At 42.1% G+C, this 20,474-nt stretch overlaps 1 protein-coding gene across 1 annotated transcript; it reads right to left on the minus strand.

The window, feature by feature from the left end:
- Positions 1-4,268: 4,268 nt before the first annotated feature.
- ctbp1l (C-terminal binding protein 1-like) lies at positions 4,269-20,430 on the minus strand. Its single transcript, XM_088382038.1, has 11 exons — positions 20,275-20,430; positions 18,320-18,368; positions 16,728-16,800; positions 11,388-11,542; positions 11,110-11,254; positions 10,816-11,022; positions 10,498-10,712; positions 10,057-10,187; positions 9,842-9,969; positions 9,522-9,639; positions 4,269-8,147 (listed from the first exon to the last, which is right to left on the minus strand). Exons 3-11 carry the CDS (start codon positions 16,786-16,788, stop codon positions 7,961-7,963), a joined length of 1,347 nt encoding a protein of 448 aa, XP_088238164.1. The 5' UTR covers positions 16,789-16,800; positions 18,320-18,368; positions 20,275-20,430; the 3' UTR covers positions 4,269-7,960.
- Positions 20,431-20,474: the final 44 nt, after the last annotated feature.

Consider the following 20,474-nt stretch of genomic DNA (forward strand, 5'->3'; position numbering starts at 1 on the left):
ATATGGGTGAGCGTTCTAACATTGCCATAGCAGCAATTAGCTTTATAAATACACAATGAGGGAAATGGGCTTCTGGGCAAAGAATGAAGTCATGCACCCACATGTGCAATGCAATCTGAGCTCTGTTATGATAGCTGCTGCGGCCTGGTGCGTGCATGTTCATGCGTGGCATAGCGAGATGGCAGCACAAAGTGGAGACTTGGACGTATGCTATGTCGAATCTTTATACCCCAAATAAGGCGGGGGGAGGACACTAAATTGAATCAGACCTCGAATTATACATCTGGTTGGCACATATGGCACAGCAAGCGGCCTCTCTCTGAAGCTCTTTACTTGCCTCTTGCACTTAAATGTCAGCATTCAGTGAAAATACTGCCAAGAGTAGCAATCAAGGGCTTCTGAATTTTCATTGCATTTATAATGTTTAAGTATAAACAACCACGTAGCAGCAACTTGGCTGCGGGCTGTCGATGTGGGGTTAATGGGCAATGATGTCAATCTGAATGATGCCTTCTATATATTGAACTTTTGAACTTTTCTGCAAAATATTTTTTTTTGTCAAACCCTAACCCAAATGGAGATTCCTGGCAGCATGGTGCTTGAGTGGTTAGCATGTCTGCCTCGCAGTTCTGAGATTGGCGCCAATACCAACGGCAGCGATGCTGGATGAAGATGCCCCATCTTTCAAATACACTATTCTGGAATGCAATCATTTTAAAGTACAAAGGCAACCATGACTGCAGAGAGTTTGGTTAGCTGCGCAGATTAGCATAAAATAACAGCCTTAGTTTCTGACAAGCAGCACATACTGTACTTCGTTGCGAGGGGAAGTTGTGGACACAGTTGCAATAGGTTATTTGTGCTTGGCCATATGTCTGCTGCATGCTTCACATACATTGGCCAGTACAAGTATAATTCAGCGGGTTAGTGATGAAGTGCTACTTCAACGAGACAAAATATAATCCATTCTGTCTTTGTGGGGGGGCTTACATGCACTTCACAGTTCGAACGTGCGTATTTTAGACTCGCGACTCCACAAGCATCCAAGTTTAGCTTGAAAAGATATTTATTTTCATTTAAGTTATGCAAGTTAAAAGTCACGGTTTGGAAGTGAAATATACGTTTCTCATTTTTTTAGATCGCAAAAACCTGACATTTAAACAGGATTGGTAGTAGTTTAATACATATTTTGTCACAATACAGTGGAAGAATACAGTACATGCCAACTCAGATAATGTACCGTAATTTCTGGACTGTATGTCGCACCCGAATATAAAACGAACCAGCAAAAATCTTGCTTTCTTCATATATTTATGAGCTGCACTGGATTATAAACCGCAGGTGTTTTAGTGTTTACTTTCCACATATAAGAGAATATGCACAAATTATACAACATCATAAAAGTCATGAAAAATCCATAGATAAGGCACACTGTACCATAAGCCGCAGGGTTCAAAGCTTGTACAAAAGGTAGCAGCTTATAGTCCGGAAAATATGGCTCATTGTGTGTGCTTTGATCCCGTGTACGCTCACATTGATAAGACTTTAGGAAGCTCTCTTTGGCCTGGTCGCCAGTCCAAGCAGGGCACACAAACAACAATTCACACCTATGGATGATTAGGTTTTTCGGAGCACATGGGTAATTAGGCAAACGCCATACAATCGTTGCAACATAGATTCGAACCACATTCTATTAACTGTGATGCAGATGAGTTAACCGCCATACCACCAAGTGGGCCAGTTGAATGAATTAAATCATTCAAAGGTTGTTCAAGAGCCAAAGTGTGTGTGTGTGTGTGTGGGGGGGGGGAGCTGTCAATGTGCACTCCATCAACATGAATGTCATGTAAACTGAGAGGAGCTAACAAATGCAATTACAATTTTATAGATTACCTGGAAAAGGTTGTGGTCCCACCATAGCCTGCCAGCAATAGGATGAGTGTTCCAAAAGTGTTTTTGGAAGAGCAATTTGATTTAGTGGGGAAATACCCTCGTTCCCGGATGCAACGCTCCTGAGGGCATTCCATCCCCTTGAGTTTGATGCAGTGCGTCACTGTTACTGTGTGGAGAAAACAAAGGTAGCGGTAAAAAAAAAAAAAACAATGTCCATCATATCATTTCAGGGAAGAAAAAAAAAAAAGGGTTAACCCTTCGTTTTGGTGTGTCCAGATTAGAGGACATTTATTTTCACTTGCCAGGGACAAAGTGTTTTATTGCTTTTACATATGTATGCTTTGTCTGACAGTTAAAAAGAAACATTGCTTGCTTATACAGTTAATCTGTGGAAGACAGTTTAACCTTGAAGGTGCTGATACAGAGGAATGCTGAGCCTTGGCAGAGGTCTGACTGTCATTCTAGTTTCTAATGACTTCCCTATGCCGTCAATGGAATAGAGAGTTTACACAGAGCAGACTGTATAGTTTATACAGGCTGCGTTGTATTAATTCGTGACAGGGAAAATAAAGTTACTGTGGACTCAAAGTGATGTAACAACTGTGTCATTCAGTAGCTACTATCATTTTGAATTATTGCAAGTTAATGCATCCACTCAGCCTTGAAGCTGGTGGGACAATCCATCCAAGTCTGTTAGGTCATCGAGCGGGAGACTAATGCATCACACAGCCAGTGTAAACACAGTTGCATGCACGCGCGCGCGCACATCCTGATCTGTCCAAATGCTCTTCTTTCTCCCAGTCAAAGCTATTGGCGCAGTATCCTGCATTAAAAACTTCCAATAATAATATTTCAACCTTTGATCCCCACTGAACTGTTTTTCCCTTCAGTGACCGACTGGCCACCAACACAAGGGCTGGAGGAGTTACACAATCAGGCGGAGCCTTTTATTGGGCAGAAGGTTCAACAGTGAGCGCACTCCTAGTCCAAAGATCTGGCAGGTTCTCACACCAGATCAAACCTGCTGGACTTTCAGCGTCATAATTCGTCATCCCTTGTGGAAGTGGACAAATAAATAGTATATATTCTGGCAGCCCAGCATGGCAGCTGACAGCACTGAAAGTATTGCACTGTTGCACAATCCCGAGTTGGACTTTTGGAGGTAATGAGGCAAAGTATGTTTGGAGTTTGTCTGAAAAATACAGCATGCATCCTGGGCCTCCTTCTATTACAAAAACTTGTATACGCATGCTCTTATGTAATCTGTCTCTCCTTCCCCGATAAACATTAGGTATGCACTGAGGGAGCAAAAACAATAGCACGCTGTATGTGCTTAAGTAGAAGTACTTAGAAATAGAATGACTTTATTGTCATTCTACAGACTCTGAAAAGTACTTTTAAAAGTACTTTTTTCTACTACTGATTACATATCTACTAGGGCTGACCAATCGAGTTCAACTCCACATTGCAGTGTAGTAGAATGCAGGCTGTAATTTAGGGAAGAAAAAAAACCCCAACAAAAATCAGCTTTCTTTCAGATGGTCGCCTTTACACAAATACAGAACAAATTATACATATACAAGTAGATTGCAGTCAAAAGTGCTGTCTAGTGTTTTCATAATCAACTAAATTACCTTGATTCATAAATATGCACATAAAGGTTGTCCAAGAGATTCTGTTAGTAGGACAAGCAGTTGGGTTCCTCACAAAATGACAATTCCAACTACTGTCCTAGCATGTACAGTAGGCCGACATTGCAGCATTTTTAGTCAGGTCCGTGCGGTCTCTACGTGTTTTTTGGGAGGGAAAACATCCCGACTTTTACTAAGGCGTGGTTGTGTAAACCCACAAAGAGCCTGAGAATTTTTTTTGGATCCAAAACACAGATACGCTCAATCAACTGCGACTTCTGCGGGTGTCAAAACACAGCCAGCGGGCTACTAAAGGTGCCTCAAGTGACTGGATTGCTGCTTTTAGCGAGTCGTCATTTAAAATAAACAAGTCTCCACTTATGTGCATGTGGTAGCAATTTTAGGCCCGATAATCCCCCACCCTGCTCTATCGAGCCCGCAGGTCTAAACAGAAGGCCCTTTCCCGCGCACCCCGCATACCCTGCCCACTCGTAAACTTGTGGTCGTCTTGGCACTGCGGCACGTTGCGATGCCCAATAAAAGAACGACCGACTGCGATAAACAATTTTGTTTATAGTGCAAGCTCTGTAAACACAAGCCTGTGTCCTAAAGCAGCAAAGTGTAATCATGGGGACAACACACTGGCAATCAGTCTCAGACCTTTAAGACCAAATGAGCTGGAAAGACCATGTACACAACAAGAACCAATGGAACGTAAAGTAAAGCTAAACATGTAAACAAGTGTTTAATTTTTAAGCTTTTATTTAAAATACGGTGTGGAGTTTACCATTGGGAGTTAACATCACAAACATGATTGTTTCTAATAAAAAAGTAAACAAAACAAAACAAAACAAATAAAGCTTAAGAGCCTAGTTACAGAGATGTTTTTTTCCCATTTTTGTATTTTTGTTTTTGCAGTCTGGTGAAAAATCAGTTCACAAATGAGGGTGACAGGGAGCAGGGGAAAAAATACATGTTCACATGTTGTAAAAATACATTTCCCAATCTTAAAGTCACACAAACACACGCAGTCACTTCAAAGCATTCATTCACTCCTTGTTAGATGGTTAGATGTCAGTGCCAAAAGGAAAACAAGAACGTCGGAAAAGGAAGGTGTGGAACTCTTAAGAGAAGAGGTTTGCGGCTTCTAAAAACACATGAGGCTGTTCTACATTCGGAGGGAGGAGAGAATTGCTAAAGGATATGTGTGCATTTCAACCCTGAGAGAGAAAACGTGACCAATTCTCGTTTTGATTTTTGGAGAGATGACGCCGGTGTCTGCTCTGCCCCAAGCTCTCCAGCCCTTTGGAGTCCCTGGCAGCAGAGTGAAAGACCCTTCTAAAGTAGCAGAAGAAGTTTGAGGAGAAGGAAGAGTGGTGGTGGCTGCATTCTAACACCCAAGAGTGAAATATCAGCTGGAGCTTTGTGACCACAAACACACACACTGTGCTTATCTGTTAGCCAGAGCACAAACACACTGCTGGCGTGACTTTAGAAGTGCAGGGGGGGGGGGGGGGGGGATTTTTACATGATTTATGGTTTTTTGATGCAAAAATAACTTTCAACACCAGGTTCAATTGCTCCAAAGGTGATGTAGAATTCGTCAAATGAGTATTAAAGTCACAGTTAGTTCACAACGAAAGTCAACATTTAGGCACATCGGCACCACCATCAGTTTGAACAGTTGAATGTGCTTGTCCAAATGTTCTTATTTTGTGATTGCTCAATCATCAAGTGTTTCAACAAATATTCTAAGGTAACCTAAAAAGAAAAAAAGACTGGTCTCCAGAGAAAGCCTCAGTTTCTGGTCTCATGTAAGTTTTTTGACATTTTTGCAAAATATAAAAACAGTCATATTTGTTAACTGTCATTATGAGCTGGCGTGGTACATGAGAACTATAATCTGGGGAAAAGGAACAAAATGCCATCTGACTCCTTCATGCCTCTATTTTGATTTGGAGCAAACAACAATTAGAGCCACTAGCGTGAATTTCAAGGTGTCCATCATTAGTCGTGCACCCTCAGGACCACTTCTATGGGCTATTGTCATGTCATAACAGTTTAGCGTTCATTTTTTTATTTGAAAATTGCAAACTCACTGTTTACAATATGACTTCTCCTTGTCATTTAATTGTTTAGCCCTCCTTTTAAGTGTGACTTTAATACACCTTTGTAGAATTCAGCCTGCTGAGTGACTGGGAAGCTTTTTTTTGTTGTTTTTGGCGTGTTCATTTCTACTGGTCACTTTCTGTGGTCAACTGTATTAAGGCAGTGAGTGGTTCCATGGCGACTTTCTACAACGGCTACAGTAAGAAAGGACATAGTAAGGCCTGGGAGGAGAGAATTGGGACATTAGATGAGAAGCAGAGTCAGGGTGGAGGTGGTAGTCGTAGTAGGAGAGGGAGATTTCATATTTTTCAGTACAACATGTAGAACAGACAGCAATTATTCATAAAAAGAAATCGACATCTACATTATAACTAACTGGTATACAATGACAGTGCACGGCTGAAATGAAAAAATATATATATATCGTCATGATCAACAGCAAATTTAAGATTACTAATCAATGGAACTATGGGGGACAATATGGGGGTGGGGGGTATTCTTAAAAATATATACTCATCACATGACGGAGGAGCCAAGCATCACATGCTCCTAGTCACTCGTATACTCTGATGGGGGAAGGGTGCGGTCCGGAGGGCTAAACTGCACATTATTGGAAACTGACCACGACAAAAAATGGCAAATGAAGCGAAAAACACTCCGCAGAGTGAGAAGCCACCATTTTGTAAGAAGTTGTTTCTATCTGCTTAAAACAAAATCGCACATGCACAAAAAACAGAGCAGCAGGGCAATGACAAAAGGGACGTAAAAAGAAGAAAAATGAAGCATCTACCACTAGTGCTCCAGTGAACGAAAACTAGCAGAGCACAAGAACCACCTTTCTTTGTTCCTCATGAATCATTAGCCAGTAAGATGGAGGAAAAAGGGGCCACGGTCAAGGCAAAAAGACGAGCATTGGTTTCCAAGCCTGAGTATTCAGTAACCTATAGAGAGAAACAGAGATCCTATGTGTCACTTTGTTTTATGATGGGGGATTCTTTTTTTTTTTTTTCAATTGTTTTATCTTATTACTGCTACAATATCATAACCCTTCTGGTAAAGAACAGTAAGAAGAATCTAGAAAATCTGTACAAAAAAATAAAAGGGTATGCACGGTACATTCAATATCTGTTACTGAGGTACTAGAAAGGTGTTTCCTTGACACCGGAGCGACAGGGTTAAAGAGTTACTCGTAGGGACTATTCCTTTGGAAAGAAAACAGCGTAAAGGGACACAGACGCACACACACTCACGCACATTCTTATACACACCACTGTCGTTAACAAAGCAAGCATGCAAAAGATAATGTCCCCCTAGCTCTGACTGAGAAATTCAACTCTACTGTCCTCAAACATTTAAAGGAAGGATGCATACTGGGTTCATGAGCATGTGTGGGGCATGGCGGCGGACGTGGGGGAGCGAGACATATGATGGCCTGGTTAGGTCAGTGTGGGGTCATTGCTTCACCAAACATAATCCAGAGACAGTCTGCCTCCTCGGACTGAAATGTGTGGTCGGCCGGCGCCCTCTGCTGGCGAGGCCCCACATGTGTACGCCGCATGATGGAGTATTCGCGCTGCAGTTTTTGAACATGAGACAGAAGTTCATGCCCTTGGGTGGATCCAAGTAGAGGCGAATTCATCAACCTGAGGGGAGACTGAAGATTGGGGGCATTTGCAAACACTGGGGGCAGGATTTTAAATACAAGTGGAACAATTCAAAACTGGGCAGCTGAGGCTTTTTTTTCTCCAATTTCTTGTGGTTTAACTAGAAGTACACATGATACCGTCACAAGTAGGGTGTGGATGGGAAATGGAAGGCAAAAATAAGACGACAAAAGCAGAAACACGAGCCTTTCATGGACAAAGGGGCACTTCTGCCTGAGCACCTCTACTGGTCAGTCAGTCGAGGATGCAGCCAACTGGAAAGCCTTGATGTCAGAAATGTTTTTTTTTCTTTATAAACATGAACACCTAGAGTCACAACGGATCCACGTTCCATTGAAACAACAGCCAACTAGGGAAAAATACCAATCCGATCACTGAATCCTTGAGAACAAAGTTATTGCTGACATTAGGGAGTGAGTGGGGGAGGAGGTGGGTGAAATGAGCATGGATGCGGGTGGGGGGGGGTGGGGTCCTGGGCTGGTCATGTGAGACCACGTGGAGTCACATCAGGTCATCGTGGTGTTCGGGGGGGAGAGGGGGGGGATCGAAATGTGTCTGATGCTGGGAGGAAGATAGGTTTGGAGCTTGGTTTTCGGAATGTGCTGGCGGCAGCAGGGGGTCAACGTGAGGGGTTCGGGAGGGGAGTATGGGTGGCTAGGGGGGCTATTGGTCGGAGGGGATGTCTCTGTCGCCTTCGGCCTTATTTGGCTGCCCCGGGGAAGGGGCGTGTGGTGGGTGCGAGACGGGGGCTATGCCATGGGCCAGGTTTCCTGAAACCAGGCTTTCGACCCCAGCTCCGGCTCCTGGGAGACCCCCTGCCGCAGCAACATTGATCAGACCTGGAGGAAATCTGGAACATAGATTGAAAAGATTATATTTGATTTGATGCACCACCTCCGTTCATCTCCACGCTGTTCACTCTAACAATCGCTGGTGTAGGGCAGAGTGCTTGTACCTCCAAAATCATCACTTTTCTGGTGACCTCAAAAACTGCAAGCATTAACATAGCAACAACCAAGGGAGCAAGCCATTTTAAACACTGTAAATTAGTCAATAATTTGTAAAATCACAACAAGTTTAGACTGACCAATAATATGATTTTGTGAAAAAATGCAATTTGTGACATAAGAAGTATCAGCATAACCGCGATATACTCCAATTGAAACTTAGTGTTCATAGCCCACATACAGCCTTCTGCTATTTAACCTGGCTCACCGAGCATTTAGTATTCGTAGGATTCAGTTGTAAATTTCTGGCTTATTATTGTATATTTTTTTGTATTTAGCTAACTGATTTGGGGGAGGGGGGTAGCGTATTTTTTGACTAAATTAGTTGACTATAATGAAATAAATGTAAAAATGACAACACATTTATTAATTAATGTCCATTGTGTCCAGTTTAGACTCGAAATAAAACTATCAAGGAGATTAGTTTGCCGATACCTGATCTGATGAGACCAAAACAATCTGCCGTCACGAAAATACCAATGTCTTCATTAAAACTAACACATTGACACTGATAATGTCAGAAAGGTTTTAGTTTAATGTTGTGCACTGTACCCCTGACACAGCTCTAGTTTTGTAGCTCATTAGATTACATAACATCACTGTAGGGCAGAAACCTCCCATGTACAAATTAGGTCAGTTTCATATTTTTTCACAAATTGATGCAATTTGACAACCACACAAGTCTCTGAGTTTAACAAATCATTGTCAGAAGCTTAAGTGTAGAAAATGGTATGCTCACTTTGATGATGCAATGTTAATGACTCAACAAATATGCCATGTTTTGTTTTTCTCAAAACTGATGGTTTAGGAGATGTGAGGATTCTGCCGAACAAAAGCGTTAAAAATTGGCCAGTGACTACAGGGGTCCTCAGTTTATGACATTCTTACGGTGCTGATGTAACCCGACAAAAGCTCAGACACGCCTGAAGTAATGTTTACAGGAAATATTTTAGAAAAAAACTGTCAACTAAAGTAAACAAGTGTTTCGCAGTTAACTGAACATGGCCTTATTCTGTCGCGACATGACGCAGCCACTGTGCAATCTCTCTCATTGCGCACCGTTCTTAAACTCAAAACCACAGCCGATTGTCGTACACCAAGAACCCCTGTACTGTAAATAATGCCAATTAAGTTGTAAGCCAATCAAAATCTACAATCTACAAAATCTACAATTCTTCCAGCATCCTTGTTTAGCCTCATGGCCATTTGTCTCTCACCTGTAGGTTGCTCCGTTAAGTTCGGGGTGAACAGTGGCAGCCTCCATGCTGGGCCATTGAGATGCTGCCATCAGATACTCTTTATTCACACAGTTTTTCAGGCTGTCCGGAATACGCCCTGGAACACAATAATCAGGGTGCATTTTGACAAGATATACTTCAGTGCCAGGCATGCGGATAGCTGCAGCATGCTGCACTCCTCTATCTCATAGCTCCTTTTGAAGTAGACAACAAATATAAGGAGGCCGCCAGTCACACTGCTCATGCCATGTTTCACGTTATGAGACTCTTTTAAAGTACAGTTACTCTGACATCCTCACCAGTAATGGCACGGCGCACTTCCCTAGCCGCTTCCTCCCGAGCCTCTACTGAGGCCTGCTCGCTGTACCAAGATGTGTGTGGAGTACAGATCAAGTTGGGAGCGTCTTTAAGGGGGCCAGTTGAAAAACTGTCAAGGAGCAGAAGGTTGGTATAAAGGGAAGTGATGTGTTAGTACCGCATGACACGCACCTCTCTGGAGTTAAAGAGCAGTTACCTGAATGGTTCGCTTTCATGGACGTCCAAAGCAGCCCCTCGTATCCGGCCCTCTTTTAGGGCCTGAGCCAGTGCTTTCTCATCAACTAGGCCGCCTCTTGACGTGTTCACCAGGAAAGCTCCCTGGCGCATCTGTGTTGTGGAGTTAGCAATACTTCAGTCAAGCTACAACCCATTTTCACACGCTGTCATGCATACAATACTAGTGCAGTGGTTACTTGGTATACACACGTGGGGAAAAAAAACTGTTGGTACCCCTCTGATACAAGTGAAAGAAAAACCCACAGTCGACACAAAAATAACTTGAATCTGACAAGTGATTAAAAAAACGGAAAGAAAATGTACTGATGAAAATCTGAATAGCTTTTGATTTGTGATTCAACAGAATTACAATACAGTCCTTAAAAAAACAATCTCATGAAATCTCCTTTTTCCATCTCACCTGTTTGATGGTGAAGTCATTGATGAGGTGGTGGTTGTGCTCATTGAGGCTGCAATGCAGGGATACACAGTCTGAGTGGATGAGCAGGTCCTGGAGGGTGGCCATGCGCTGCAAGCCCAAGGAGCGCTCCACACCATCAGGCAAATAGGGGTCATAGAAGATCACACCAAACCCGAAAGCCTTGGCACGCAGCGCCACCGCTTGTCCAACGCGCCCTGGAAGGCCACAATGATAACAGCCATATCATGCATTAAATAAACAGGTAGGCCATTCCTAGTGAAGTAATTTGGGAGGGGGAGGCGACAGTCATCTACCTACCAAGCCCAATGATGCCGAGCGTCTCTCCTCGTATACGAGCAGCACCACCAGCCACCTCTCGGATTTGCTCCACACTGGAGGCTCGTGTTCCCTCCCGGAGAGCCTGGTGCATCCAGGTGACTCGCCTGTACAAGTTGAGGATCAAACATAGCGACGTGTCGGCTGTCTCCTCCACTGAGGTTGCTGGAACGTTACACACTGCAATGCCTACACAGAGAAATGGAACAATTAGCAAATGGTTCGTTCTGACCTTCAGAAAAATGCTAAAGCTCGTATTGAAGTTCATTCTCTCACCAAGCTCAGCGGCTGCTTTGACATCAACATTGTCAAAGCCTGACCCAATCCTGACAATTACTCTGAGGCCTTTGAACTTCTCCAAGTCATCTCTTGACAAAGTGATGGTGTGATAAAGCAGGGCGGCCACAGCCTCATTCAGCACCTACAAAAGACAAATGTGCACCGGTAAACTTAACCATAAAGACACCATGCAGATGAGTTTATGATTATTTCAAATGACATCTTGAAGACTTAAATGTCTGCCATCCCAAATTGTTGTTCAAAGTCTCTTTTACCTTCTCGTGAATTTCTTGTGTAGACTGGGCATCACAGAAGGCCACGGTAGCGACATCTTTGAGGATGGGCATTTCAACAGTGCAGTCGCGCCCATCCAACAGTGCCACCAGCGGCCGTGGATGCATAGGCCCGTTCAGGATGGGGGGTCGGATACCTGAGTCAAGCCGAAAGAAAACCATGAGCGAGATAATGCATGGAGATTGGTTAAGCATTTGATCGGACCCACTCTGCAATTTAAAAAATAACCATTCTAGAAAAACTCTATAATAACTGACTCATCACTCAAAATGTACAAGTCTCAACATTAGTAAAAACCAAAAATCAACCACAATACTAATACTCAAAGGTGTGCCTTTGGTCACTAGGACGGAATGGTCCCTCTGTCACCGGCAGAAACACACAGCTGCTTATGAATTTCACAGCATTCTTGGTGTGAATGACTGCAGCTTACAGCACTACTAGACTATTGAGCCAGGCTTTCTCCAAGATCATTTAGTGCAAGGATTAGCGCTCTGCCCTAACAACACACAAAACCCGGACAGATTCACGAGTTGGGAGCTTTTTTTGAGGCGGGATTACGATTGACAGATGTACTGACGATGACGGAAGGATGACCAAATGAAGAACGAAGTACAAATGATGTGTGAAAAATTGGTAAAGTTTACTGAACTCTTAGCAACTTGTGTTTGTCCTTATCTGTTATTTACCCTTTTTTGTAATTCTGGCACTTCTTTTATTCTTGCACTCGTATTATTCTATGCGCTGCTGTGACAAGTGAATTACCCCGCTGTGGGATGAATAAAGTTCTATCAACAACACAGCACAGCAAACGTCTTAAGAGTTAAGCCAGTGATTTGATGATAAGTTTTGCTGTAGCGGTGAAATCTGATGTAAAATATCACCGTGACAAACGAATCATTTAGAATAGATTATCCTATTGATTACTCCATGCATTACTCTAGTAATTATAGTCATTTGTCTCAACTTTTACAACAATTCATAAATACTGCCACTGTGGGCTGTAGCCGATGCCAAAACAGAACAATAACGGCCAAAGGCACATGAGTCAAGGATCCAGAAAACAACTCTTTGGTGTTTGCAGACACCAAACCGGTGGATCCACACTGACGTTCAAAGGTACCATATTGTCCACACCATAAGGCACACTTAAATGCTTTTAATTTTCTCAAAAACCGAAGGGGTGGCTTTTAATAAGTTGAATCTTTTGCAAGGACCAAATTCCAAAATTTTAAATGTGTGGCTGCCGTCACAGGGACGCAATATGTGGGTGAAATATGTCGAACCTTTAATGAGCCAAAGCAGCGACAGTGAACATGGGTGTCATCATCCTAACTCTGATCTCCTACTGACTCTCTATCAGAAATGTAACACGGCTACTGTTAGATCTTTGATTGACTAAGCGAGCAGGGCTGGCAGAGGAGTGAGTGAGCGTTTGTTTAGGCGTTAACCTTCTGTCTCTGCGGCGGATGTTCACTTGGCTGGACAACCAGTTTGATGTACAAGCTGTTCCACAAATAACAGAGGATAGGTTCCCAAAAACAAAAAATCCGCCGTTTTGGTGTTACTAATTTTGTAAATGCCGAAACACAAATATGCAGGACCCACTGTATACACAAGTAAATACATAATTTTCAAAAGATGATGCTGTAGCACCTAGTACATGTGTATTGTTATATTTTTGCAGTATGATAAAAATTTGACATTTCAAACAATCAAGTAATTGACTTGAGTAGCTAAACAGGGTTAAAGCAAACAGCTCAACACTAAATTAGTTAAGATACGGAGCAATTACTACAATAATAAACAGTGTTTACATACATATATTACATATTCAACGTATTGCATGGTTTACCTATTTGGTTCTTATGACATTTTGGTTATTATATGGAAATTTTGGCACTTGTATTCTTGCACTCGTATGCGCTGCTGTGACAAGTACATTTCCCCACTGTGGGATGAATAAAGTTCCATCATCATCATCATCATTCCCACAGAAAAAACAAATTGTATAGGTCCTTTCCATGATTATTAACGTGACGCGTGACGGCATCTGTAAACGGACAAGGAAGCATACAAGTAATTATCAAACTCAAGATCTTAGGAATTTCAAGTTTCCCTCATTTTTGGGGTGCGGCTCGTGTGACGCGTTTGGGGCACAAGTCACCCCTTTCTCACGATATAGTGTAAGAACTTGAGCACCTTTGTACACGTCGGCTGTTATTCAGTGTATTTGTGACATGCAGTTAGCTATGGCTACACAATTTGCATCATCCTGTCCAATAGTCTGGTGACATGGCTGGTTTAGATCTCCTCGTTGTCAGCCATCACTGGACGCACAATACACAAAGGGCTAAGAGCAAGGATCGAGTCCACCCCAACCCCCCCAACAAGTCTGAATGGACAGCAAGTGTGTGGACAAGTATTGGTGGCTGGCGCAGTCGCTTTCGCACTTTTACAGCTGCGAGTACACACACGTCACATAGAATTAATTTTGGGACACACACTGGCGTAGTAAATTTAGTTCAAACGTATAGTTGTGTGCAGACATTAAAAGACGAAATAGCATCCGTTGAGTGTAGTGGACAGTCAACAGAGTCTGACACAGTTCCAGCAGACATGCTCACTGCATTTCAGAACTGCGAGAACAGTTTAATTTTTCCATGATTTTGAAGCCTCATTTTGTACGGTATATTTGGTCATTTTTTTAATCGTTTCAATTTGTCACCGTTATCAACAACACTTGGGATGTGTGAAATATAGAAATGTTCACTTTGCAGGGACTTGGAGGCTTTACTGTTAGATTGGTTTTACAACTTAACAGTGGTTACATTTTAACATTTTCCTAAAAGCGGTGGTTAACTTATAGTTACACTTTTCAACAGTTGAAAATGTTAAAATAGAAACAGATGAGGGTTATTTTATTTATATTTCCATTACTTCTGCCGCCAACAAATAACTGCTTGACCATTATGTGTGACATTAGAGGTGCACCATTTCGGACAGCTCACACAGAGGTCCAACAACTTGGCCTGCCTTACTGTATGTATAGAGGTCATGCATAAGGAAGAGGTGATTGGGAGTGTGGAGGCTGTGGATGAAGGGGAGGGGTGTACAAAGCTGCAGGGTCTCAGAGGGGAGGCAGAATGGGGGTTCGTGACAGAGTCTGAGTCATGACCTAAATTCTCCAATGTGGAAGACTTCCTCATCCATATTTTTCCCCATACCCCCACCTCACATTCATGAGGCACAGCATCACGCCAACAAATGCTGCATTTCAGAAAATATGATCCAAAGGACGTAAACTACATTACCACTAAAAGAGGCATCGAATCTCACTTTTCTAACAGCAAAGCCAATTTTTGTTCCCCCTGTACACCATCTTGATCCTGCTGCGTGACAGGTGTCTGTGTGTGTGTGAGGGGAGTGAGGGGGGAGGGGTAATGTGGCAAGCTGGAAAATACACTTGGACAAGAGGCAAGGGGTAACGGTGAGAGTACGCAGAGAAAGACAGCTAGTAGCAAAGGGTAGGGAAAAAAACTCATACTTAACACTTCCTGTTGACAAATGTCTGACATTTATCAACAGAAAGGAAGTGAAAGCACACAATAGTAATAGAAAAAGGCCTTTGCATTTTGAAGCGAAGACTGAAATGTATTGCAGATGGATCGAGAATGCAAACAGGCTTACTTCTTACACACTGGGGGGGACAAAGACTGACCGAAAAGGCGTCGTGACAAAGAAGGCCTCAGAACAAGTTGCCGGGAAAATACACAAGTAGGCCTACACACGGGGTAATTTGAGTAAATGACACTGGCATAGCGGACCGACAAAATGCAAGCATGGCCGCACACAATACATTTCATTCAGTGATTCATTCATTCTCCCTCCCCTCCCCTCCTCTGCATGCTCCCTCTGGCTGCAGTTGGAGGAGTGAGAGGTGAGGGGGGAGGGGCAGCAGATGATGATAATGCAGTAAGAAACGGTACTCCACCCAGACGCGCGCGCATGCACACACACTGTTATTCAGTTCCTTCTTAACGGCTGCGACAACGCTATGGCGCACTGAGCAACACACATGGGAGCGTACACATATTTTGCTGCACCACACCCAAAACCGGAGACGTCACCCTTCCCACCAGCAGCCCAGGTCCCAGATCTAACAAAACACAATCGGAAATACTGAAAGGCATGAGCACAAGAGCTAACCTTGCATTATGAAGTCTGTCAGCCCTTCTTCCTCCCTTGCCTCGCTCTCCCTCTATTGCTTTTCTCTCTCCCTCCCGAGCTCTCTCAGCTGTCATCCACACCCAGTCTCGCCCCCCCACATCTCCATTGTCCAATCACAGGCGGCTTCATTGAGGGCTAGCCAACCAGCACTAACCTCATTAGCATATAGCAGAGCCCTGAGGGCAGTTTGGGGCCGTTGTCGTTTTTTAAAGAGACAGCTGGCCTGTTTCCCCACGGCTGTGGCCGCGACCCTTCACCTTGCACTCTCCTCCTCATCCGTCTCCAGAGACTCTCCCACAATATTCCCTCCATTTTAAGATCGCCATTCACGCCTCATCTCCATCCTCATCACTAAAAATGCTTTCCGCCACAGAAATTCAGAAACTTTTCTTGTTCTACACCTCATTTCAGTGGTACTTAGCACTTAATCTTAATAAGAATTCATTAATACTTAATTTATTATTTTAGTTTTGTGCTTAGTGTGGGGCTGGTGCCTTGCTTAAGGATACCTTTTACAGTAGTCTAGCACATCTTATCAGCAATATGGTGCCATATGCCTTACTCAGCGTAAATTGAATCGGCAGACTCCAGTTACAAAACCAAAGACCTTCAAGATGAGAAACTACAGCCCATAAATCATCTATCAATAAACTTTCAAACAAACTATTCGTAGAGACTAATATTAAGAACAAAAAAATGTTTTATTTCCTGAAAAAAAAAGCTAGATAGTAACTGCAGGAGACTTGTATAACGCCATCTACATCATAAATTGCTCAAAATGTTTTAATAAAACAGATATTCATCCATCCATCCATCCATCCATCCATCAACCCATTCATCCATCCAGAATTTTAATTGAGCTCTTGCGTAAAATTTTTTTTTTAGATGTACAAAGGTTGTCCTTATGTGCCCAGTGAGTGGACACTTCAAGTCCTAGCTACTTTCAGAGTACAAAAAAATATTAGCCTTGAACATTAATTAAAATTGAGAATTATCACTTTTGCAAAATGTTCTCTAATGACTATGGTTGATGACTGTGAATAATGTGTTTTCTGTTGCAACAACACATGGACAAATGAAGAAAAACTCACCCTCACAAATGCGGTCGAGCCTCTGGCGTTTGACTTGTTTGTGTTTGTCCATCAGAGCCATAGACTGAGGAGTCTAGATGGTGAACACAGTAGAACCAATATAAAAGCCTCTTAATAATCTCCACACCTGCAAACAAAAGACACGACAGTTGAAAATAAAGATGAAATCTAAGCCTACTTCTGAATGAAATTTGGTTTAAGTTTTACAAACAAACTAACATTTTATATGCGGGTGCATTAGGAGCAAAGGTCAGAAAAACTTTTTAAGTGATCAGCTTTTGTCTTTTCATTGCCCACGTTCACACAAGGATGCAGTTAGCGCGAGATACAGGACGACATTGGCATCTGGTGTGACAGAGTACGAGCAGAAACAACTGCTTTTCGCACATATGGAATTGTCCTGTAATTGTGCAATGTCCCACCTTACCACCTCTTACAGCTCTGATGCCTCCAAAATATGGTTATGTTAGAAGTGTTTATGAAGAATAGCAACACTGTCAAATGGCAGTGACTGACATAATTTAAGCCAAGTTTTATCCAGAGTTTGAGTTCATCTACATGAGAAACAATGGTTTGATTCCAACTCCACAAGACAAACAGGAGGTTGACAGTAAATGTACTGGCGTATGGGGTCTTTCATACAAGGCCAAAAATGATAAGTTTGAAGATAAAATACTGCATCGTCAATGTAGAGAGGCATATTTCTGTTAATGAGACTTAAACAAACCCAATTGTGGATGACAACACTGAAAGCACTTCATCACTAAGATGCTAATTGCTGCAACTCCTTCGATTGCAAGTGAGGCGTACTCTGCAAGAAGATGAAAACGCTTACATTTTAAATGCTCTCATGTGGTGGTCAATGGCCTGCTCTACTTTTTTCCAAGGTGGTGGCTATTATTTGTGGTCGAGTGCAGGAATGAAAGTGTTTAGGATCACCAGTCATAACTGCAAACCTGATATTATCATATTATTTAAGTATTATTTAATTAATCAGGAGAAAAGAAAAAAATGCTGTCTTTGTTTGGAGCAAATTTTTGTTCAATCACATCAATTAAACTGATGATGCAGTTGCTCTGCCAAAATGCTGACTTTCTGAAACAATGTCCGATTATATCACTACATTAACTCAATCTTATAACCTTTATTCTCATCAACTTTTCTTTCACCAATTTTTAATATGTCTATCCATCTGTCCATTTTCCAAACAGTACTGCTCATCTTTATTGGGGTCGTAGTAGAGTTGGAGTCTAACCTAAAACTCAGAACTGTGATGCAGATATGCAAAATGTGTAGACACAAAAAAGAGATGATTTATGAATTGCTGTCATTGAATCATTCCTATGAACTGCAACCTTTAAAGCGCTATGACAATCACCAAATAGGTCAGTTTTTTAACATAGTATTAAGACATTCTTGTAAAATGATTTAATTATGGTTAACTTCCTTTCAGCTGTATGCTTGTATCTTTTGCATATAATTTGGCATGAACTAAACTTGTGATTACGTTTATATCACATAAATTGTCACGAGAAATGAAGTGCAATTGCTACAGCTAAATAAAGAAGTAGTGGAATGTTGACAGCACTCACCTGAAAAGCAGTGTCTGCTGTGACTGTTTGGCTGTCAAAGTAGTTTATACTGTAAACAAAGAACAGGAACACAAACTTTAGATTGTCATGCTTGTGGCATCATTGCATGTGCTTGTCCGACCTGATAATATCATGCCATGTACAATAATCACAGTGACAACATTTAATGAAATACGGATGTACAATAATACTGGCAATCAATTAATCACACCATGATGTCACACACTTTGAGCACTTTGTAGGTTTACGTATGCAGTTGTGTACGCACACAAGCACTGACTAGCTGTCCGGAGTGTTTCCTTTTTCACACCTTATTCACCATACCACCAACCTCTTTCAAAGAATTTTCAAATTTTTCAAAAGAGCAAGTTCGCACGTTATAATAATCTGAGAACATTTCCTGAATTTAAAGTTCACACGCGACCCCATCAAAAAGTTCTAGTTGAGCAAGGCCATTTTTCAAATCCATAAGTGCTTCTTTTGTATATTTCTAGGCTTCTGCTGCCATACACCTTTTGTGACCAACTCACTTCTGATGTTACTCTGACCCACAACGGTGGCTCATATTTTCTGTCGCTTCTGATGCTAACTCCATGAATTTGATCAATCGTGCTATGTTCCTTCCTATGTATTTGAACAACTTATTCTTGCTTACTTATTGTTCACTGAAGTTGTTTTGTCGATGAATGTTTGAGTGCCAAATTTAACCACACATCACCAGCCCACCATCTGTAAACTGTGTTCAGCTTTTGACTATTTTGTAGACTTTCTGAAAATCTGTGACCTTGGCTTTCCATAATTACTTAAAGTTTACCATTATTATGTTCTGTGGTTGAACATATGATAGCCTAAAGAGTAAAATAATTTTTAAAAAAAACTCGACCTGTTGTCTTAGCAATGAAATATTAAATAGAAATTGGTGTATTTACACAGTTTTATCTGGTTAATTATTTGTCTAAAAGAATTATACTTGCAATTGGGATCCATCTTTTTAAAGGTCGGTCTATTAATGCTCTTCTCATGTAACTCAATTAGATTTTACACACATTCCCACAAAATAGGGACAAATCACTTTGTACGCAATTCACAGCTATGCGCAATATCAAGCACATTGTTTTGTAGTTTAAAGTATGGGGAATTAAGTGCTAAATTAGCTTACAATACGTCCGATAGGATCCATAGAATATTTGACACTTAAACACACGTTCATCGTAAAACCACTGGGAGTGAAATACAGCATCAGGACTACTTTAACTAATTTAAGTATTTAAGCATTAAGATACCGCGGTAAGAAAGTGCCCTTGTTAGCAGTCAAGTTAAGTTACCGTTAACCAATTAGCCGAGAACGCTAGCTCGACCGCCTCCCAGGCATCGATAAAGTAGAGCAATACAATGAATGGTGGACTTTACTTTCTTAAGTCGGGTCCGTTTGGTATTAAACGCGTTCTAAATATATCATCTGTATTCACCCTGAAAGTAACTACTTTTCATGTTTCACAGCTCTCTCTCAACTAGTGCTAACTAACGACATAGCACAACGGCTAGCTAGCACAAACACAAACATCTCGAGGATCTAAATTGCTGATATTTGAACGGGGAAATACCAAACCGCACCGACTTCCGATGAGTGCAGCATGTAACGAAGTGAAAAATGATGGTCGGAAGCAGTTTACATAACTACATGCGTGATCAACAGTGCTAACGCTAGCTAGCTAGCTGTTGCATTGAACGAACGTGCTGCTGTGTGTGGGGAAGATGCGAATGGAGGGAGCCCAGTTCGCTCGATTTGTTATCAGTGAGTGGCGCTATACGGTTGGTTGGAAACTAAAATTGTTCAACTAAAATCAACATTTCTTGAAAACATACTCAGCATCGCCCACGTGGCTGAAGTCGAGTAGCACTACAGCGGTAGCCTGTGTTCGAATCTTGGGGGGGAAAAAATGCAAGTTATTTACCCCGAACAAACTCTTGAGAGTGCTGAGACAGTGTGAGTGCGTCGGTGGTTCCCTCTCTCCCGATCGCCATGAAATTGCACAAAAGAGGAAGTGCTATGTTTGGTGGGGGGCAGTGTGAGAAAGAGCGGCGGTGGTCTGGAAGGAGCGCCCTCACCTTTCATGGCGGAACACTTACCTTCTTCTACATATGGGTAAAAAAA

This window comes from Syngnathus floridae, chromosome 1 (assembly GCF_059516105.1).
Source record: "Syngnathus floridae isolate MCC-2025c chromosome 1, RoL_Sflo_1.0, whole genome shotgun sequence".
NCBI classification, from domain to species: Eukaryota; Metazoa; Chordata; class Actinopteri; order Syngnathiformes; family Syngnathidae; genus Syngnathus; species Syngnathus floridae.